At 37.1% G+C, this 19,344-nt stretch overlaps 2 protein-coding genes across 2 annotated transcripts; both read left to right on the forward strand.

The window, feature by feature from the left end:
- Positions 1-682: 682 nt before the first annotated feature.
- LOC102806773 (uncharacterized) lies at positions 683-7,463 on the forward strand. Its single transcript, XM_085501590.1, has 10 exons — positions 683-856; positions 2,737-2,884; positions 3,853-3,989; positions 4,351-4,486; positions 5,522-5,617; positions 6,042-6,172; positions 6,520-6,608; positions 6,930-7,086; positions 7,175-7,273; positions 7,428-7,463. The coding sequence occupies exons 1-10, from the start codon at positions 683-685 to the stop codon at positions 7,461-7,463; spliced, it is 1,203 nt and encodes a 400-aa protein (XP_085357716.1).
- A 2,539-nt stretch (positions 7,464-10,002) lies between these two features.
- Positions 10,003-12,107, forward strand: LOC146740189 (uncharacterized). The gene is made up of 4 exons (XM_085501591.1): positions 10,003-10,308; positions 10,701-10,859; positions 11,461-11,556; positions 11,671-12,107. Exons 1-4 carry the CDS (start codon positions 10,003-10,005, stop codon positions 11,749-11,751), a joined length of 642 nt encoding a protein of 213 aa, XP_085357717.1. The 3' UTR covers positions 11,752-12,107.
- Positions 12,108-19,344: the final 7,237 nt, after the last annotated feature.

The following is a 19,344-nucleotide window of genomic DNA, read 5'->3' on the forward strand; positions in this document are numbered from 1 at the left end:
ATTTTCTGTTTAAAAGAAACTCAATATGGCAGCCAAACTACAAACAATCTGAAACTTCAATGGGCTTTACACATACATGCTAAAATACAACTTTAACGTCAATTTGTTCAGTGATTCTGAAGAAGAGACACGTGATGTGAGACTTACTATAGATTTGTCTGATGGAGTTTGGATTGGTCTGACGTTTATTCTGTGATTAGTTCTGTACCATTTCCCAGTCCATTCACTGAAACAGTGTTTTCTTACCTATAGTGATTATAACGTGAAAATAAACTCATCTAGCTCTATTCATATAGTAATTGAAAAGCACAGTCGATTGCGCGTGTTAGTCCGACCGATTTATTTTTTCTATTTTATTACTTCTATTAAATTCTATTTCTTGGTTTGAATTTCATTTTATTATTTCTGGTTAATCTATTTACTTAATTTAATTTTACTAGTAACATTTTTATATTGTTTTTTCATATAACGTTTTATTTTAATCAGTGTTTTTTATGAGAATTTGTTTTCGAAAGCAAAATGTTTGCAATTGTTGGTACGCCGTAATTGCCCCATCATATTGTGCGTATTTTAAGTTATACAAGTATTGTGATGACAAAGTATCTCTTTCTTGTTATATAACATGAATTGTGATTCAAATATTGTTTAGCACTTGAATTTACTCGTATATTTACAGTAAAGAATGGGTAACTGGCAGTCAAAAGACACCAACGATACGTTCCTGTCCACATTTCTCAAATCAGACGAATTAAAATCTGATATAGACGATGAGCTATCCATGTATGACTTCCCATTTGAAAACCTAGTTCTAGAAGGTGGAGGAACTAAAGGAATTGCGTATGCAGGTGTGGCAAAGGTAAGACTATACATAATTTTGATGAATTTAAACATGTACTCAGACTACTAATTATGCCCCTTGAGTTATTTTTCAAGAAAGAGTCTTACTTAGAAGATATGTAATTTCTTAAATTTCTTAAACAATAAGATGTAGATAGAAGAACTATAAAATAGTCAGCGGAGTAACTATTAGATCAAAATACTACCAATTAGAAATAAACGCTGAAAGGGTATAAATAATATACACTGAAAGGGGCAGATAACACTCTAATACTAGCTAATTTACATTAACTCATTGAGGAGATATTGTCCCACAGTTATATACGCTATCCTACTCAAGCACAAAGATTTGCTCTGTAGAATTTAGTACACAACAGATAAAATAGGGATGATATTCAACCTTACTTGACATTGACGTACTGTCATTATATTTCTGATTGTTGGCTTTAAATGTTATATTTTGTAACATTAGTTATGTCTTAATCCATTGCTATTTTGAAATTGAGTTAATTGAGTTGAGATCAAACAATATTAACCATTTTAGAGGATCTCTTAATATCGTTAAATAATATAAATATCTGGCTACTATAAATAGCGAGGTGAAATAATTTTCATTCGATTTGCGGATAATGTGGATGACTCTAAAGCTCGAATTGTGTTCAATTCATTATTCATTATTTCTGAGGGATTAGCGAAATCCGTATGAATAAAACCAGCTGCTTTCAATTAGTTGTATTTTGAACGGCGAGCTGTCACCTGTTGATTTTGGGTAATTTGGAGCGTAAATAAAAATAGCGCCACCTTGCAGCGAGTTCTGATAATGTTGCTTTTCGAGCGTATATTTTATCTTACTTATATAATTAGTCTAATACATTTTACGGTTTGGAGGCTTTTCTGATTGAAATATTTGGGGGGTCGACGATTACATATGTAGCATGAGACTTTTATCACGAGGGACTGATTAGCTAATTTTGACCATCCAGGCTCCCTTTTTAATTTAAGGTGAGTTCAATAAAATGTCTAGGAAATCAGAGTAGGCAAGATTAGAATTTGCATCATTATGGCAAATGATAGATTCACATACAGTTGGGGATTTCAATTGGAGAAATCTGTTATAATAACCAAATATGTAATTGCATGTTTGTAAATACTGTAGATGTGTATTAAATGGCGAAGTCAGTCTAATGCTTGTAGTTAACAATTCTGTATCATTATATTGACTTAATCCAACAGGCTGGCTATTAAATTGTTGCATGACTTTTGGCATTAAATGTGTGATTTTAACGAATATTCTAGAACATTGTGGCATGTGAACTGCGCCCTAAACTAAATAAATAAAAACATTATTTGTATAAGCCCTCAAGTGTTGAATATTTCGGTGCTTTTGTTTGTTTTATTTCCGTCATAAATTGGGACATGTCAAAATGTTGAACTCGATTTAACAATACCATCCAGCAATCGTTGATTAGCAGCGCTATGCAGAATGTGTCAGTGTCTCTGTTCCGAATTTTGTATTTTGTTCAGTATCTGCTCTGCATTTTGTATTTTGTTATGAAATGAACCGGATCTTCCATATTGTAAAAATAAAATGTATTATGAGTGTCCCCGTGAGCCATGCCACATGACTTAATATTTGAATGACACAATACCATTCGATATCGCCTATGTCTATATAACTTTTTAGGCTAAAGCTTGTTTTACTTGTTTCTATTAATTATATGTATGAAGATTTATTAGTATTAGTATACTAAATATCATTTGGTATAGTCGGTATAATTAAGGTCAAATCATGTAAATACGATACGATTCACATAATCATATTTCTGTGTTGTAACTATGTTAATTGCAAGGCATGTCAAAGGAGGGGGCGTTAGTTTACGTGACGTTTATTTTTTGAAGGTTTTGATGAACATCGGTATGTGGCCAAAAATAAAACGATTTGCTGGTACAAGCATGGGGGCTATGTTTGCTGCCATGCTGGCTATGGGTTATCATCCTGATGAAGCGTCCATTCTCATGGACCAGGAATTACCTCATGTCACACTGGGTGAGTATTTTGTTTATTGTTTGAACGAAATCAATACTAGTATTTTCTGAGCCAGGATGTTGATTGAATAATTAATCGGTAATGAGTGCGTATGTTATGTATATATTTTGATACAAATTGACTGAGTCATCTCACAGCATATGTCAAAGATCAAGTTGAAGGGCGTTAGTTTTCTCATTTGTTAGTAGTGTGTTAAAAGTTAAAAGACATTTTTGCTTTCCATGAAATTTCCGTGACATCCTAGTTTTAGTTGACACATTTATTAAATGGGAGTCATAGAAACGTTTTGCTAGAATAAAGATTAGGAAGATGTAATTTGATGTAATCAGTAATCACACATAATATGCCATATTATAAACGCAAAAACAAAATATTCGAATTCGAGCATCAATGATGCACGTTTATATAAAATTGAATATTATTATGTCATTAGTTTCGATAACCCTCGATACGTATATTCCCAGTGATTGTGCATGGCTATTCGTGAAGATATATTGGATTGGATTTTTGAAACACACAAATTACGCATATGCGCGGATTTTTACTGTATGTATGAATGGGAAATGCGAGTATGGCAAATGAAAAACTTAGTTGTAATGCTGTCATAGTATTTTATTTTTGATAAATCATAATCCAATGAGTTCATAAACATGTCATATTCTAATTCATACATCACTTTTACTTTCTGGAGAGCGGTCATTGAATCTCAAATATTGATGTTAATGCTGATGATTGTGATATTTTGTGATTCTTTGTTTTTAATCACTTCAAACCATTCTTACACAACTATTTTAAATTACTCTCATTGTTATGTATGATTATTATAATATTTGTCTTTCGTTCATTTAGGCAATTTCCCGAAGTAATTCCTGAACTGTAGTACACATATCCCTCGTTGATTAAAATTATTTGCCTGGCTATTTGAGTTGTAACGATGAATGTAAATTGTTTTACTTTCGCCCATCCAGACCATGCTTACGGCTATCTGAGTCTCATTCCAAATATCATTCGAGGGTATGGATGGAACCCCGGTGAGAAGCTACTAGAATGGTTTGGGGCAAAATTTGAAGCCAAAACCGGTAACAAAGACATAACCTTCAAAGAGGTAAGTGAAATTCAAACCATAGAAGAATCAAATGTAGTTTAGTCTGCGTCAATCAATGGCAAAAGAATTGTGTCCTTTGTTTTACTGTAAATACTATAGATAATACAAATAGCTTTATTTAGTAAATTCCGATGTAACATGTGGATTTCCCGTGCTCTCACACATTGGTTTGTTTGTGTATCAAATTATTCAAATATATGCGTGTGACTTCAATAACATATGTAGTTAATATTAGTTCGTCAATTCAAAGGTGCTTTTATGTGAGCCAGTTATTGGTAGGTAATTGTCGGTGGTGCTCTGTTTTCCAAATTACGACGAACGACCTGTACGTATTTAAATGTCTTCATTTATAACATTTCAGTTGTTTGACAAATTTGGTAAGGAATTGTGTGTTGTGATATGTAATGTAAACAGGATGGATGCCGAGTATTGCCACATGAAAACCACACCCAATATGCCAGTGAGGTTGGCAGTCAGAATGTCAATGTCAATCCCAGGCAAGTGATAATTATTATAATATTATGCCAAATATGTGCAACGACAATAGGGCTATTGTATTGAGCGACGTGTAGATCGATGCGCACCCTGCTTATAGTGATATCACGAATTTGTCACAATTAACGTGCGAGCTTGTACAAAAACAAAAACAAAAACAGTTTTGGAGTTTTGACAATTTCGTGATACCAACCCACCCAGTACAATCTAGTCATGAATCATGAAGTGAACAATAAATGAGGCAACCAATAATTACCAAACTTATTTGTAATAATATAAGTACAAATTCCTTAATTTACTTGTTAAAGTGGCAATAGCTGTGATTTACATTTTTTTCTATCTAAATACAACCACATAGAAATGACTAAATTTCACTGAAATTGGTTTTAGACATAATTGCATGGGCAAAACTTTCCCTACGCGGGGCGATGTGAAAACTATATTTGCATAGTCTAAATTGTTGAAATCAGTCACATTATGGGGACCATAGAAAGCTTATAACAATTTACACACCAGAGAGACGGGCTTAGACTCATAAAATGGCGACGTATTTGACATGATTTTGTCCAGGGTTCCTGGCAACTTGTAATCCCTGTGGTTCGTTTTATTAAAAGTGGATTTCAATACATGACGCCCTCCGGTGATCTTGTCGCAAACTAGCGGCCATCTTTTTTTAGCGTAATTTAATGTTAAACGTCGGTATATAACGTATATGTTATGCTTTCAGTGTCCGTACAAATATATACTTTTATTTAAAATAAAAATCGAAGAAAAAGATGGATAGTTATAGCTATTGCCGCTTTAATTTTGGTTTATAGAGATCACTTGAATCAAATGAATGGCAATTGCATACATACAGTTTGAATTATGTGACAACAATTCAGCAAAGTTTCGAACGAATCTGACCTATTTTTTAGTCACATATGCGCCTTCGCAGAGGAGACGACTTTTAGAACAGTTTTGATGAAAAACAAAACAAATACATGTGTCACGCTGATTTCTTGTAATTGATATATATCGTTATGTTCCAATATCAGGTGTTTTCAAAGCTGTCGAATTAAAGAATGGCGACAACATAGACACGTGCGTAGACGGCGGTGTATTGGCGAATTTACCCTTGCACTGTTATGATGGTGAGTATTCTGTATTCACGGCTAAATATTTATTGGAATTCTATATTTGCACAACAAAGCGGAAAAGCTTCTGAGAAACACTTTTTTTGTAATTTAATGATCGTTTTGGATAGATTTCACATACAACTTTGTAACCAGAAATTAACACTATTTATAATAACGCTAGCTCGTTCACTTGATTAAAATGTTAAATGCTTTAAAAGGTAACAAAGTAAAACGGTTGTAATTTTAGTTCGTAGGTTCTCGCTCTTTCTCGCTGCATGTACCCAAATGGCATGTCAGTATTATAACTATTCAGAAATTTGCGTTCATAACATTGATATTTATCCAACAAATATATATTATAATATACAGTCAAATACCACCATAACCAGAGCGCCATCCTAAATACAGCGATACTTAAACAATTCTGTTTTTAACCAAGGTTGGTGGCTGTCTATGAAGAAAGAGGACAGTTTTCTTGCCCGTATACAACCATTGAAAGACTTATTCAAACTGTGGAAACAAGAAGAGCGATTTGGAAAACACAATCCTCGTACACTTGGCGTCTTGACGGTAATTTAATAGGTCTTAATTTTGCTGGTTTTTTGCCTCTTATTCATGTCATGGAAATATTTTCTGGTTAGTCATTATATTTATTGACATATATATATATATATATATATATATATATATATATATATATATATATATATATATATATATATATATATATATTTACTAATAATATCTATCTATAATATCTATAATATCTGAAGAAACGATATGTGACTAAATAATATCTTTTTCTGCGATTGACTCTAATAACATATGCATGTGACTAAATCTATGAAACCAATTTATATATAAACAGAAAGTTATATAAACAGAACAAGTTAGATTTCTAGTTTTATTTAATGCAGTATTGCGACACTGACCCAGAGTTATATGAAGAGCTCATGACTGCCGGTGAATCGATGCATGTAGAAAGACCAGACACAAAGTTAGCCAGGTAAACGCACTCTAGTATAAATGGCAGGAACTATGGGAAGTATGAACACTACTTTTGATAACATAATATAATTTTGCAAGTACACACCCACAGCGGGTATGTAAATTGAATGAGTGAAATGCATGCCATTCACAACATTGATATTGCTTTGATCTATAGTTTAAAGCGGTTATTAAGGCATTTTAATTACGAACCTTTTTTGTTGGTGCACAATAGAAATATATGTGTGTTGTTTATATGGAGGTTAACTTACCTGTATCGTGTGTATCTTTGCTGATTTGTTCATTTTGAAGCACATTGCCAACATTTAATATATTACAGGAAAAAAACTGAATCTGAGCAGGAGACTGAGAAAATAGAAGGAGAATTCACAAAGATAGCCACAGCCTTCAGTAAATTCTTACAAGCTATAGATGAAAATGACCTAGATAAGAGCGCCACTGTCGACAAAGGAGAGATGAAGAAACTATTGAGTGATGTAAGATATTATTTTACATGTGTTTGTTATTTCTATCAGACGAATAACATTTGTTTTATACCTTTATAATATTTTTATTGTTTTTAAGAGTAAGACTTTTACAAAGGAGGATGCCAAGCTATTATTTGGTGATGATTATACTTTTGAACACGTTTTTGCTGACTTGGACAGAAATCATGATGGAAAGGTGAGTATATAATTTTTTTTTATTTATTACATATTTTGTATACTCTAACCATTATTTTATTTATATCCCAAAATATAACAACCAATGAACCCATGAATTATTGGGCTATTTATTTCAATTATTGTTTAGTTCAGTCATTATACTATATTTGTAGATGTGTGGAATGAATGACCATATTACCTATCCCTAACGACCACCTGTTGGTAGTCCAATCGGTAAACCACTTTTTTGCCACTCTTGTGATTTAAGGGAAATTTTTTAGGGGCCCAGGATTGTCATTCAGGAAATGTCGATCTTATTTTTGATTCACCAGAACACATAGAATCATGTTTTTTACCATTGGGTGGATATGTGTTCACAAAAACATGGCCATGACGTTTGAATCATCACGAGGGCTTACGGAAAACACAACAGTTCAGTTATGGGCAATCATCAACCGCATCAAAGCTTCTGTGTGACTAAGCTCACATTTGGGATGATTAGAGAATGGAATTAGTTCTGTTCGGAAAATGAATTGGTATGAGATTATATTTTTATCGATCAATCTAATGCCAATGCATCCATTCTAGATTCTTCAGTTCAGCAGTTTCAGCGAACATTTTGGCTGAAAAGTACGTCTTTATAAAAACCTGGGTTGTAAAATTACACATTGGTAATCGAAAAGTCAGCTGAGGAGATTAATCTCGTCGCGGTTCTTTCTTGAGTTATATTTTATTCATATAGTTACATTATATTTTGCAAAAATTGTACAACATTGAGAATAGCACCATATTACATATAGTTTATAAAACTTAATAATTCAGCAATAAGGCGACATACATACGGTGGCATACGGAAAAAAGGGAACAATTAATAGAACCAGAACCCTTTTTTAAGTGGTGATGTGGTTAAGTGGATATTTAATTCATAAATTGTTAATGACTAGGCTATTTAATGATTGAAATAAACGATCCAGTATTTCACAGTTTCATAAAACTGGTCAAACTGAAGTATGACATCTTATTCCACAAATTGTGAAAAAAGAGAATTGTAAGTACGATTAGGACATTCTTTGGTAGTTACTAAATATGTAACTACGACAATATATGTTTACAGAAAACTGAAATATGGGACAATACGATTTAGATTTGAAACTCGGATATTTCTCGCACTAAGTCCATCGCAAGATAATTCGTTTTACGCACAATGGAGGACGTGGATAACCGGAATTGGGCTCCGGTGCGAATCTCTCGATTTCATAAAAAATATAATCGTATCCGAATCTTGGGCTAACCAATTTGGCGTGGTGAGGCGCGTACAGGCATTAATACCGCCTAGAGACAAATAAAGATAAATAAAATACTAATGTAAATATTAAAGAAATTAAATATTTAAACTAATAATTCATAAAATATAAGAATGGCATAGCAACAGCATGTCTAAGTAAAACGGCAGTTTCTGAACATTACAAAATATGTGCTTCACAGAAAAATAAACAAGAAGAGGAAAGTTGAGTCTATGCTATGCCCCGCCCCAAAAATGGTAGCGTCCAAAAGTACTGCTATTCAAAGCAAAGCTGAAAATTACACAGCAATGCTTTCTAAGCTATATTCAAACCACCAAAAACACGAACAATTGCAGGGTCATGTCACTCCCAACCAAATTACTGGGGCAGAACAGACTCACGCCATCCACTAATTATTTTGTAAAATTTACAGCGAGAACACAATAGCTTCACCACTATCGTCAGTTCTCATTAAATGATTCATACTACAACAAGCCAGTAGGCTGGTTGGTGATCCGCTTCGCTCAAAAACAAGCAACATGTTTTTGGCTGTTTCGAAGGTGTGACATAAACGTGAAGCTAACGTCCGTTTATAACTGAATGGGCCCTATACGAAGTTCGCAAAAGCCATTCAGTCTTTAGAAGTTACTCAGTTTATCACTAGGACGTATTCTGCTGTTACATTTATTATTTCCAACCGTTTTGCGATAGTATTTTCTAGAATGAAGGCAGCCTTTACAGTTCATACAAAGTTCAAAGTTGCGTTGGGATTACGTTGATACAATGTAACAATGTCGGCGTCGGTGATCTTTTACCAGTGCGCTACCTAGCCAAAATAAAAAGCATGATCATTTGAACACTGCTATTACAAAACTGTTAGGACATTTTTAACACATTTGGGGCGAAAGTATTCAAAAATTAGTTTTTGGATGTTGCAATGGCAGTGGTGGGCCAGGATTTTTTTTCCAATTAGTCAGGTGACGGTACGACCTACCTGTGAAGTATGAACAAAATCAGCCGAGCCGAAAATATCACAGAGGAGTTAAAAGCCGTTGCTGGTGAAAAGTTACCCCAACTTTGGGGTAAAATTTCTCGGTAATGAAAAAAGACATCAACAATTCAAATAGTAACTTTGTTTCCACACTCAAGCTGAGTAGAATGAGTTATGTCAGTAGTGTTTTATCCTAAATTTGTAGGACGAGATACCTTTGGCGCGAAGCTATCCGAAAATCATTTTTTTGGCTGTTGCTATGGCAACGGTGGACCACAATTTTTTTTCCAGATTTTTCCTAATAACTAGGGTGAAGGTGTGACCTAGCTGCCAAGTTTGAGAGAAATCGGCCAAGCCAAAAAAATCACAGAGGAAATAATTTGTGAAAACACTAGAAATCACACACACAGACAAACACGCACAAAACGACAAAAGTGATTATAAGGGTAATCCTAGCGGAGAAAATATGGTACGATGTCAAAAATCGTCAACCGGTTCACAACGTTCTGTACCACTGACCACGAGGCAATTATAGTTAGCGATGACGCAATGGTGTCGCCAGGAAACACGGCCACTCTCAGAGAGTTACAACTACTTCCGAAGATTCTAGGCTCCACGATCTATGTCAAGTTCCCCGAGCCCCACGTTGCAAAAGATCACTCACCGCTTATCGATCAGTCCCTGAGTCGCATCAATTCGATCATCGACGACACAGTCAAACGCTGGGTGTCATCAAAGCTGTTGCAGCGCAGGTTCGACAGTCACTTTGATTGCTTCGCGGTACGTACGGGAATAACATAAACTTCGTACTACAACTCAACTTTTCTAGATTTGTGTACGCCAATGCTTTCCAAAACACGTTCGTGTTCACGTTTCCAATGCAATCCCGCTTCTGACATCTTTTCCCTCTGTTAAGAGCTTTCCTCTTGCGCCCGCGGTGGCGTGACGTCGTTGGACGCACCATTCACCGCAGCGAGTCTCAACGAGTGTTAATCATAAGGCCAAAACTTGTTCATGACGTCACAAATACGGGTTACCTTATTAAAAAAACGCACGGGCCCGTAATAACAAGGCATATAAAGAAAACTACATAGATTTAAAGAAACAGTAAAATTACCCTGGTTTCAGATTTTTCATATTGATGTTCTCAATTTGAATTTTCTTAATTGCAGATTGACATGGTAGAATTGTTGCAATTTGCCGAACGCAGAGGGATAGACTTGTACAGAAACTTTATTAGCTATGACCGTGTAGCAATATCCAATGTCGGAGAATTCATAAGTACATTAATTACAACAATGACGGTGAATCTCAAACGACTTCATTATACGGTGAGAAAGGGCATAGGTTATATAAGTTATGTGTATTTTTCTTACCCACTTCTTTATTTGAGTGCACAACACAGATTGGTTACATCCATGCGCAAATGTGTGTGCGGTTGGACGAGACTCGCCAGTAAAATGCCAAAAAGCGTAAACTGAATTTTTGTATATTGTACAATTGGATTATTAAAGCTTGTTTCTATACAATGTTGTTGCGATGGCCTCATAGCGCATGTAGTCATTTTTAAAATTGGCCAGACTAAGGTTTATACTTTTTAAGTATGTGTCTTTAACGTAACAAGTTAAAGTTATGCCTAAACAGCGTTCATGGAATGTTGTGTCACATAGTGTTAGTTGTATGAACCCTTAGAAAAAATAAGGAAATGTAATTTTTACTCTGTTTCTACATCGTAATTGCAGGTCAATGTATGCCTGCAAGTTGTGATCAACCATTCATTGCATAGTAAAAAACATTTTCCAATGTACTTCGAATAGAATAGTGTATGCATATGTCATATTGACAGCCAACATTCATAATAAAACATACACAATATTGACCAAAATGTATGTATGATATTTAACCTGTCCATTTTCTTTTTGGTATTCACAGAAGAAAGACATTGGTCGCACTATTGCTATTGATGTTGACTACCTTGGAACCCTAGACGTGGACATGGAATCAGGTGATAAAGAATTTGCCATTAAGGTGAGCCAAACGTTGACACATTGGTGACATAACAGATGTGTGTATCAATGGAGTACTTGTCATGATATGGAAATGCTAATACTATGAGAATAACCTTTTTATATTTATTTGCAGCAAGGGGCAGCATCAACAAGAAACTTCCTACAAAGATATATCAAGAAAAACAAATTATCAACGAAATTGGTTACCCAGTGAAAAATTATACACACAAAGGAATATACAGCATCATATGGGATTGGGGGAAGATTCAGAAAGTAATATGATAATTTATGCAGACAAATAGGGGAAAGTCACAACGTTTTAAAATAACAGTACAGATTAATAACGGTACACTTTTAGATGGTTATTAGAGAGTTATTTGATTTCCGGGACCAGTAGTTGTCATGTAATTGAGGGTATAATTATTTGTTATTTGAAGGTATATATTTCTTTTAATTTGTCTATTGATATTGTGTTTTAATTCTTGCTTGTGTGAATGGGTTTTCAAATGTGTAACATAAATACTCCATAAAATGTGAAGAAAGCAGAATAAAATTGTAGTTTTCAATCTATTTAATCATACTGTGATATCTAAATGTAATGTATTCAGACAAGTAAAACAAGTAAGACAGGAATCAACTTTGATTTGTTTACACGATTAGATGTGCCAAGGTTTCCATCACCAGAAGTAGTCAATACTAAAAATAGTTGTTATCACATGTTAGGAATCATCTTCAATCACCTACACTAATGGACGTCTCACAAGTATGATAATTGACTATATGACCCCAACACGTAGGCGCCAGTTATATAGCATCAACGTCCACGTGTGGGAATAACAGTGATATGCCACTGATTCAATCCACTTTTAAAATGCATAAACAACCCGTTGTATAGCGCACCTCGGCCAGATTCCAATTTCTAAACAACTTGGACATAAACCAGGGCAAACACTTTAATGTGATAGGTCCGGGATGGATCAAGGCAGTTTCACAGTGACTCATACAAATTCACTCACCATCAACAACAATAAATGCACAATTCTACACGTGTTGCAAGTATCAACAATAAACATGGCAAATCTGTATTCTCCACTCAAAAAAACATTTCACAATAGCATAGAAATACAGGTAGTCATAAAACACAATTAAAATACATCAAATGATAACCACTTTCAGCCCAACCCACTTTTATAGAGCTCTGAAAACAACAATCATTATCGATTCAGTCCCTCGTCACGTGTTACGTGTGTACTCACGGCAAAGTGCTCAACGCGCACGTAGTTCCCAGCACCAGGCTAGTCAACGACAAATCGGCGAATTCCAAGTTACCATCAAGTCCCGTCGATTACTCAGCATACCATCGATGGAGGGGCCCCTTAGCGAGTCTTCTGTCGGCTCCAGGTCGGCCTCCTTCCTCAATTTCCGCCACTTCACTTGATTTTAGTCACAGCTATGAAAACGCCACTACCCCTTTCAAAATATCGTTCGCGCGAAGAGAGAGTTCCTTGACAACCTCGTTCACAGGTCACACTTTCTAGCCTCTCTCCTTCACGTTCCACACGCCATAAACAGCCCACATTTTAAACAGTTCAAACAAAGACTTCTCGTCTCAGTGGAGGAAATAATTAACAAAACACAACCCCTATACTTAACACACACAGTGCGATTGTAATGCTAAACACAGTTATCGGCTGACTAACTGATGAATAACCATTCGAAACAAAACATATACGATCGCCACCAGACGTTGTGTGGCCATAGGTAATTATAATCCCATGAAAACACAAACTCTACACTACAAAATCCTTCATCGCAAAATCAATGCAACGACCAAGGCGGAAATGAAAGCATTACCGTAAAACGCACAATGCCGTTTCAGTAACCCAAACACTAGAACACTCTTTTAACATATTTACAGTAATTTTATATTATTTAAATTAGTAAACAATAACGTGGACCATGTCCGGGTTATACTCTCCCCCCCACAAATATGAGCGTCCCCGCTCACTGCAGTCGCGAATTCTTGTCTTCGTGATCCTGTGTCTTGCCTAGTGCAACATCTCTCCTGCAAATCTTTTCTGCTGTGACCATCCATAGCGCTCAGGTGCTTTTCGTGGTCGGCTTGATCTCCTCACAGCTTGTACTTCATCTCCAGTAATCGCAGTCTTCGTTACAGTTACTACTTTAGCCTCAGGAATTGTCACATCCTCATGGCAGGGGATTCTCTCTGGCATAGTCTTGGCCATGGTTTCTCTAGAATTATCATCGGATGCCATTGGTCTGCTCTTGCCCGATGATGACATCACATTTTCACCACCTGAAGAACATGGCGCAGGATTTTCAGTACCTCTAGACATGTCATTGGGGCTACTAATGTTATTCATTTCTTCCCTTTGTATCAAATCATCACTCACTGTAACAGGCACAGCTATCCTCTCTGACTCTACATCTTCCATATGCTCTGGTGTCTTAGTTTGCCACCAGTAAACAAGTTCCTCTTCACTAGAGGTGTCACTACTTGAACTTGTACTGACTGGTCTCTGTCTAGTTTTCATACGGGGGTTCCTGGTAGTCTTTGTGTACGTCTTCCTCATGGGACGCTCAGGGTATAGTATCGGTAACGCATTGCATGGTAAAAGTAAGTTACGATGCAGTGTTTGGGTAGCTCCCTCTCCTCTCTCTGGCTTGACCTTGTACACAGGTAAATCAGGATTAACTCTCTCCATCACTAAATATGCCTCTTTCTCCCACTTATCTGCTATCTTATGTTTACCCCGTAGGCCAATATTTCTCACAAGCACTCCATCTCCCTCCACTAGTATAGCCTCTTTAGCTTTCCTGTCATACCTCTTCTTATTGGCATCTTCATGCTTAACAGCTTCCTTGGTAGCCTCTTCATATGCCTCCTTCAGCCGAGCTTGCCACTTACTCACATAGTCATCAGATCCCTCATTCTCACTCCCTCTGGGTTCTAGTCCAAGATATACATCTACGGGTAGACGCGGATGGTGCCCATACATCAAATAATATGGGGAATAGCCGGTGACATCATTCCTTGTGCTGTTATATGCATGCACCATAGAACTCACATGTTGCTTCCAATTTTCCTTCTCCTTATTCTCCAGTGTGCCGATCATATCCATTAGTGTTTGGTTAAATCGTTCACACTGAGAATTCGATTGCGGATGATACGGGATACGGGCATAATTCAGCAATAACACGCGACCCAAAGTTCCTGCCCTGATCAGAGTGAATTCGTGCCGGGAACCCGTAATGAAGTAAGAAATATTCCATCAGAGCATCAGCTGTTGTTCTTGCTGTCTGATCCTTGGTAGGTATAGCGATAGCATACCGCGTAAAGTGGTCGGTTATTATCGGGATATCCTTAACAGCACCCCTGGAGGGTTCAAGTGTCAGATAATCCATACATACAAGGTCGAGTGGTTGGGTAGACGTCAGATGTCCTAGAGGTGCTCTAAACCTGCCCTCTACAGTTACCTTTCGTCTCGTACATCGTTCACAGCTTTTCACCTTCTGTTGGATGTCAGCCAGCATTTTGGGCCAATAAAACCGTGTGCGTAATAAGTCAGTTGTCCTCTCAATCCCAGGATGACCCATGTCGTCATGCAACGCTTCCATGGCCGTGCCACGATAAACAGCAGGCAATACCAGTTGGAAGTATTCATCACCATGAAGGTCAACTCGTCGTCGATGTAGAACACCGTTCCGATAACACAAGTTGTCCCATTCTCGCAGGGCAAGCTGAGTCATCCTGTCCTCATTACCACGTTCTCGCGGAGTTGGTTTCCTCTCTCTGTCCAGATACCAACAGACTCTCCCTATCACAGGGTCTCCTTGTTGCGCAGTCCTCCAGTCCTCTGCTACCGTAGCAGGTAGGGATGCTTGATCAGCCCACCTGTTTATGTCTTCACGAACCTGTGCCATTGGGATCGATGACATTCCCAACACTTCAGCTGCAGGCAAAGTAGTCACCAGCTGACTATGGCTGATAGCACTGACATTCTGCGGATTCATCTTTTCCCTCTCACTGGGTGGCAACCAATCCAACCAGTGGGGTTGTCCTTCATCGTCCGTGTAATATCCTTGACTTGGTCTTCGTGATAATCCATCGGCGTCGCCGTTAAATCTCCCCGGTCTGTACTGAAGCTCAAAATCAAACAATGCCAGGGCTGACAACCACCTGTGCCCCGTTGCATCTAGCTTTGCTGTGGTTAGGACATACGTCAGGGGATTATTGTCAGTCACCACAGTAAACTTCTGACCATATAAGTAATCCTTAAATTTGTCCACAACAGCCCACTTCAACGCCAGAAATTCCAGCTTGTGTGCTGGGTAATTGCGCTCACTTTTCGATATTCTGCGGCTGGCATAAGCTATCACCCTGTTTGCTGTACCATCATGCTGGTAAAGTGCTGCACCCAATCCCAATAGGCTAGCATCGGTGTGTAGCTCAAAGCTTTTGTTGTAATCTGGATAAGCCAAGATAGGTGGGTTGGTTAACCGATCAATCAGTGTATCGAAGGCTGTCTGGCACTCATCATTCCAGATAAAGTGGGGTTTCTCACATTCTCTCACATGTCTCATTTTTCCAGTTCTGTTTACTCGCTTATACAATCCGTGCGTTAATTCATTCAACGGCTTGGCTATTTTAGCGTACCCTTGAACATACCGACAGTAGTAACCAGTCACTCACAATAGAGTCTTGACCTCCTGAGCATTCTTCGGTATTGGCCATGTTCTAAGCGCCTCTGTCTTTGCGGGATCAGTCTGCACACCTGCTGCAGATACCACATGGCCTAGGAATTTAACTTCATCTCGGAAGAACTTACATTTTCGGGCCTTGAGTTTCAGTCCTCCCTTCACAAGGCGTCTAAATACTTCACGCAACCGACTCAGATGCTCATCAAAATTATCTGCGTAGACTATGATGTCATCAAGATAAACGATACAACCATTATACAACATATCACCAAGGCATCTCTCCATAATACGTTGAAAACTAGCCGGACTAGTTGCTAAACCCATGGGCAGCTTGAGACACTCGTAATGACCCACCGGGCTTATAAAGGCAGTCTTTTCCACATCATTTGGGTCCATTAAGATTTGCCAATATCCCTGAGTCAAGTCACAAACCGAAAAAACTGTAGCACCCTTCAAAGCATCAAACGTTTCTTCTATCCTTAGTAGAGCGTATGCATCTTTTATGATCTTGGCATTCAGACGCCTGTAGTCAATGCATAGGCGGGTACTCCCATCTTTCTTTCCAACCATCACAATAGGAGCTGCATATGGGCTGTGCGAGTCTTGAATTACCCCACTGTCCAGCATACCCCTCAATATACGCTTGAGTTCATCATATTGGGCAGGTGGCAAACGTCTATGTCTCTCTGCCACCGGTATATCATCCGTTAACCTGATACGGTGCGCTTCAATCTCACAAGTACCCAAGTCATTCTCCGACTTCGACTTTTAGTCGGTTTTTACATTACATTCATGACACTCGAACAGAATTCAAACCATCAAAGCAAAATAAAGATACATAATCAACTAAGTTCAAACAAAGACTTCTCGTCTCAGTGGAGGAAATAATTAACAAAACACAACCCCTATACTTAACACACACAGTGCGATTGTAATGCTAAACACAGTTATCGGCTGACTAACTGATGAATAACCATTCAAAACAAAACATATACGATCGCCACCAGACGTTGTGTGGCCATAGGTAATTATAATCCCATGAAAACACAAACTCTACACTACAAAATCCTTCATCGCAAAATCAATGCAACAACCAAGGCGGAAATGAAAGCATTACCGTAAAACGCACAATGCCGTTTCAGTAACCCAAACACTAGAACACTCTTTTAACATATTTACAGTAATTTTATATTATTTAAATTAGTAAACAATAACATGGACCATGTCCGGGTTATAACTACATTACACTAAAATATATTTCGAAATTATGTCATAACCTGTGCAGAATACTGCGGACAAATAGTTCTAGTCCTTGATGATTTTATTAAACTTATGTACATAGGCATATTTGTCATTGGTTGTAAAACGTATAGATATAAACCGGCACCTGCTGCCTTCACTTACAAACATGTCTTGATTTTTCAACGTGAATGTTCCAGCAAAGCATACCACTATCACCGTGAAGTAGTTCATTGCGACTATATGTATGTGACAGTGCCCTCACAGTTTAAAATCAGTTTAGCAACAGCGAATCAGATTGCATCTTTCATCAATGCGCATGGCCAAGCTATCAAAAAAAAATATGTCTGCACACAGTGGAAGCTGTCTGGCTTCTATGTCGAGGCAATACAACAATTATATATAGCTATTCGAGCTATACTTAATTCCGAGTTTTATGTGTTCGTTGTTAATCACACTGGTAGTGATAAATCATTACTTTTTTATGCTTTACCAGCCTTGCGACCATCGAACGTGGTAATAGTGTTGTCACCATTATGGAGGAACAGGTGTTATACTTAGGGCTCATGGTGCCACTGCAATTTCAAGTTCCTTTTGGCAGTCATTTGTAACAAAGCTATCTATTGTTCGTTAAACTTTCTATTGTATAACTACGTGAAATACACAGTTATGAATGGAGTTACTGCACGGAGTTGCGGAGGGAGGAATGTCCGAAAGGAACAACACCATGCAGGCGGACGATGTACCAAGTATAGATTATTTGCTTTCAGTTCTGGGTTATGCACCAGCCACACATGGTTTGTCGAGGAGAGCAGACCCTGGTGCAGATATTGAACAATATACATTTTCAATCAGGAAGTTGTCTTATAGAAATATAAAAATAACATTTAAAATGTGTAACTTGAGCAACACAACCTTATTTGTAGGGATACCCTCGTGGCACGAGTTACTTGTATACGCATTTAATGGCACGTAAAAATTGACGCACCTAATTGGCCAATATAGCTGTACATTGAGTCAGGCATTATAGTCCAGTCAATTTATGGTATGACCCATCACAAATTGCAACAGAATTAATGTCTTCACAATGTCTGCCTAGATTGACATACCCAAGGTCTAAAAAAATCTAGGCTTCCGAAATATACCTAATTTGCATATATTCAAAATGGCCGTTTGGTGCATTTTTACAACATGGAAATATATATATATAGGACATATATTTAATTCTAGATGATTTTTTTTAGATATTCAAGTTGCTGCGATATGGTTTTTTGGTGTGTGAATGCATGTGATTGTGAAACACTTGTTTGAATAACAATCCATTTGCAAAAAATCCAATATGGCCGCCAAATAGTATCAATATAAATACAGCAATAATATCCATGAAGAAAGAAGATAGCTTTCTTACACGTGTGCATCCCATGAAGAACATATGGAAACTGTGGAAGAAGGAAAAAACATTTGGCGAACACAATTCTCTTACATTGGGCGTATTGACGATAATTTAATGATAACTCAATAATTCGGAAGGACTGAGCGATTAAATGCCTTATTACTGTTGCAATTGGTTCTTATTACTGTTGCAATTGGCATCAATATTACTTACTGCACACTAACATCCGTTCTGTTATTGAATCTAATGACATATCCACGTGACTAAATATCTGACCAAGTTGTTATGTAAGGTATTCATTGTACCATGTGTTCTATATGACTAGATAATTAAGACGATACTAATGGAAATCTCGAATGACAATACAGTTCTGTAAATAGAACGATTTACATTTCTAGTTGTATTCAATGCAGTACTGCGACACTGACCCAGAGTTATATGAAGAACTCATGA

Source organism: Saccoglossus kowalevskii, chromosome 7 (genome assembly GCF_978046115.1).
Source record: "Saccoglossus kowalevskii chromosome 7, keSacKowa6.1, whole genome shotgun sequence".
NCBI classification, from domain to species: Eukaryota; Metazoa; Hemichordata; class Enteropneusta; family Harrimaniidae; genus Saccoglossus; species Saccoglossus kowalevskii.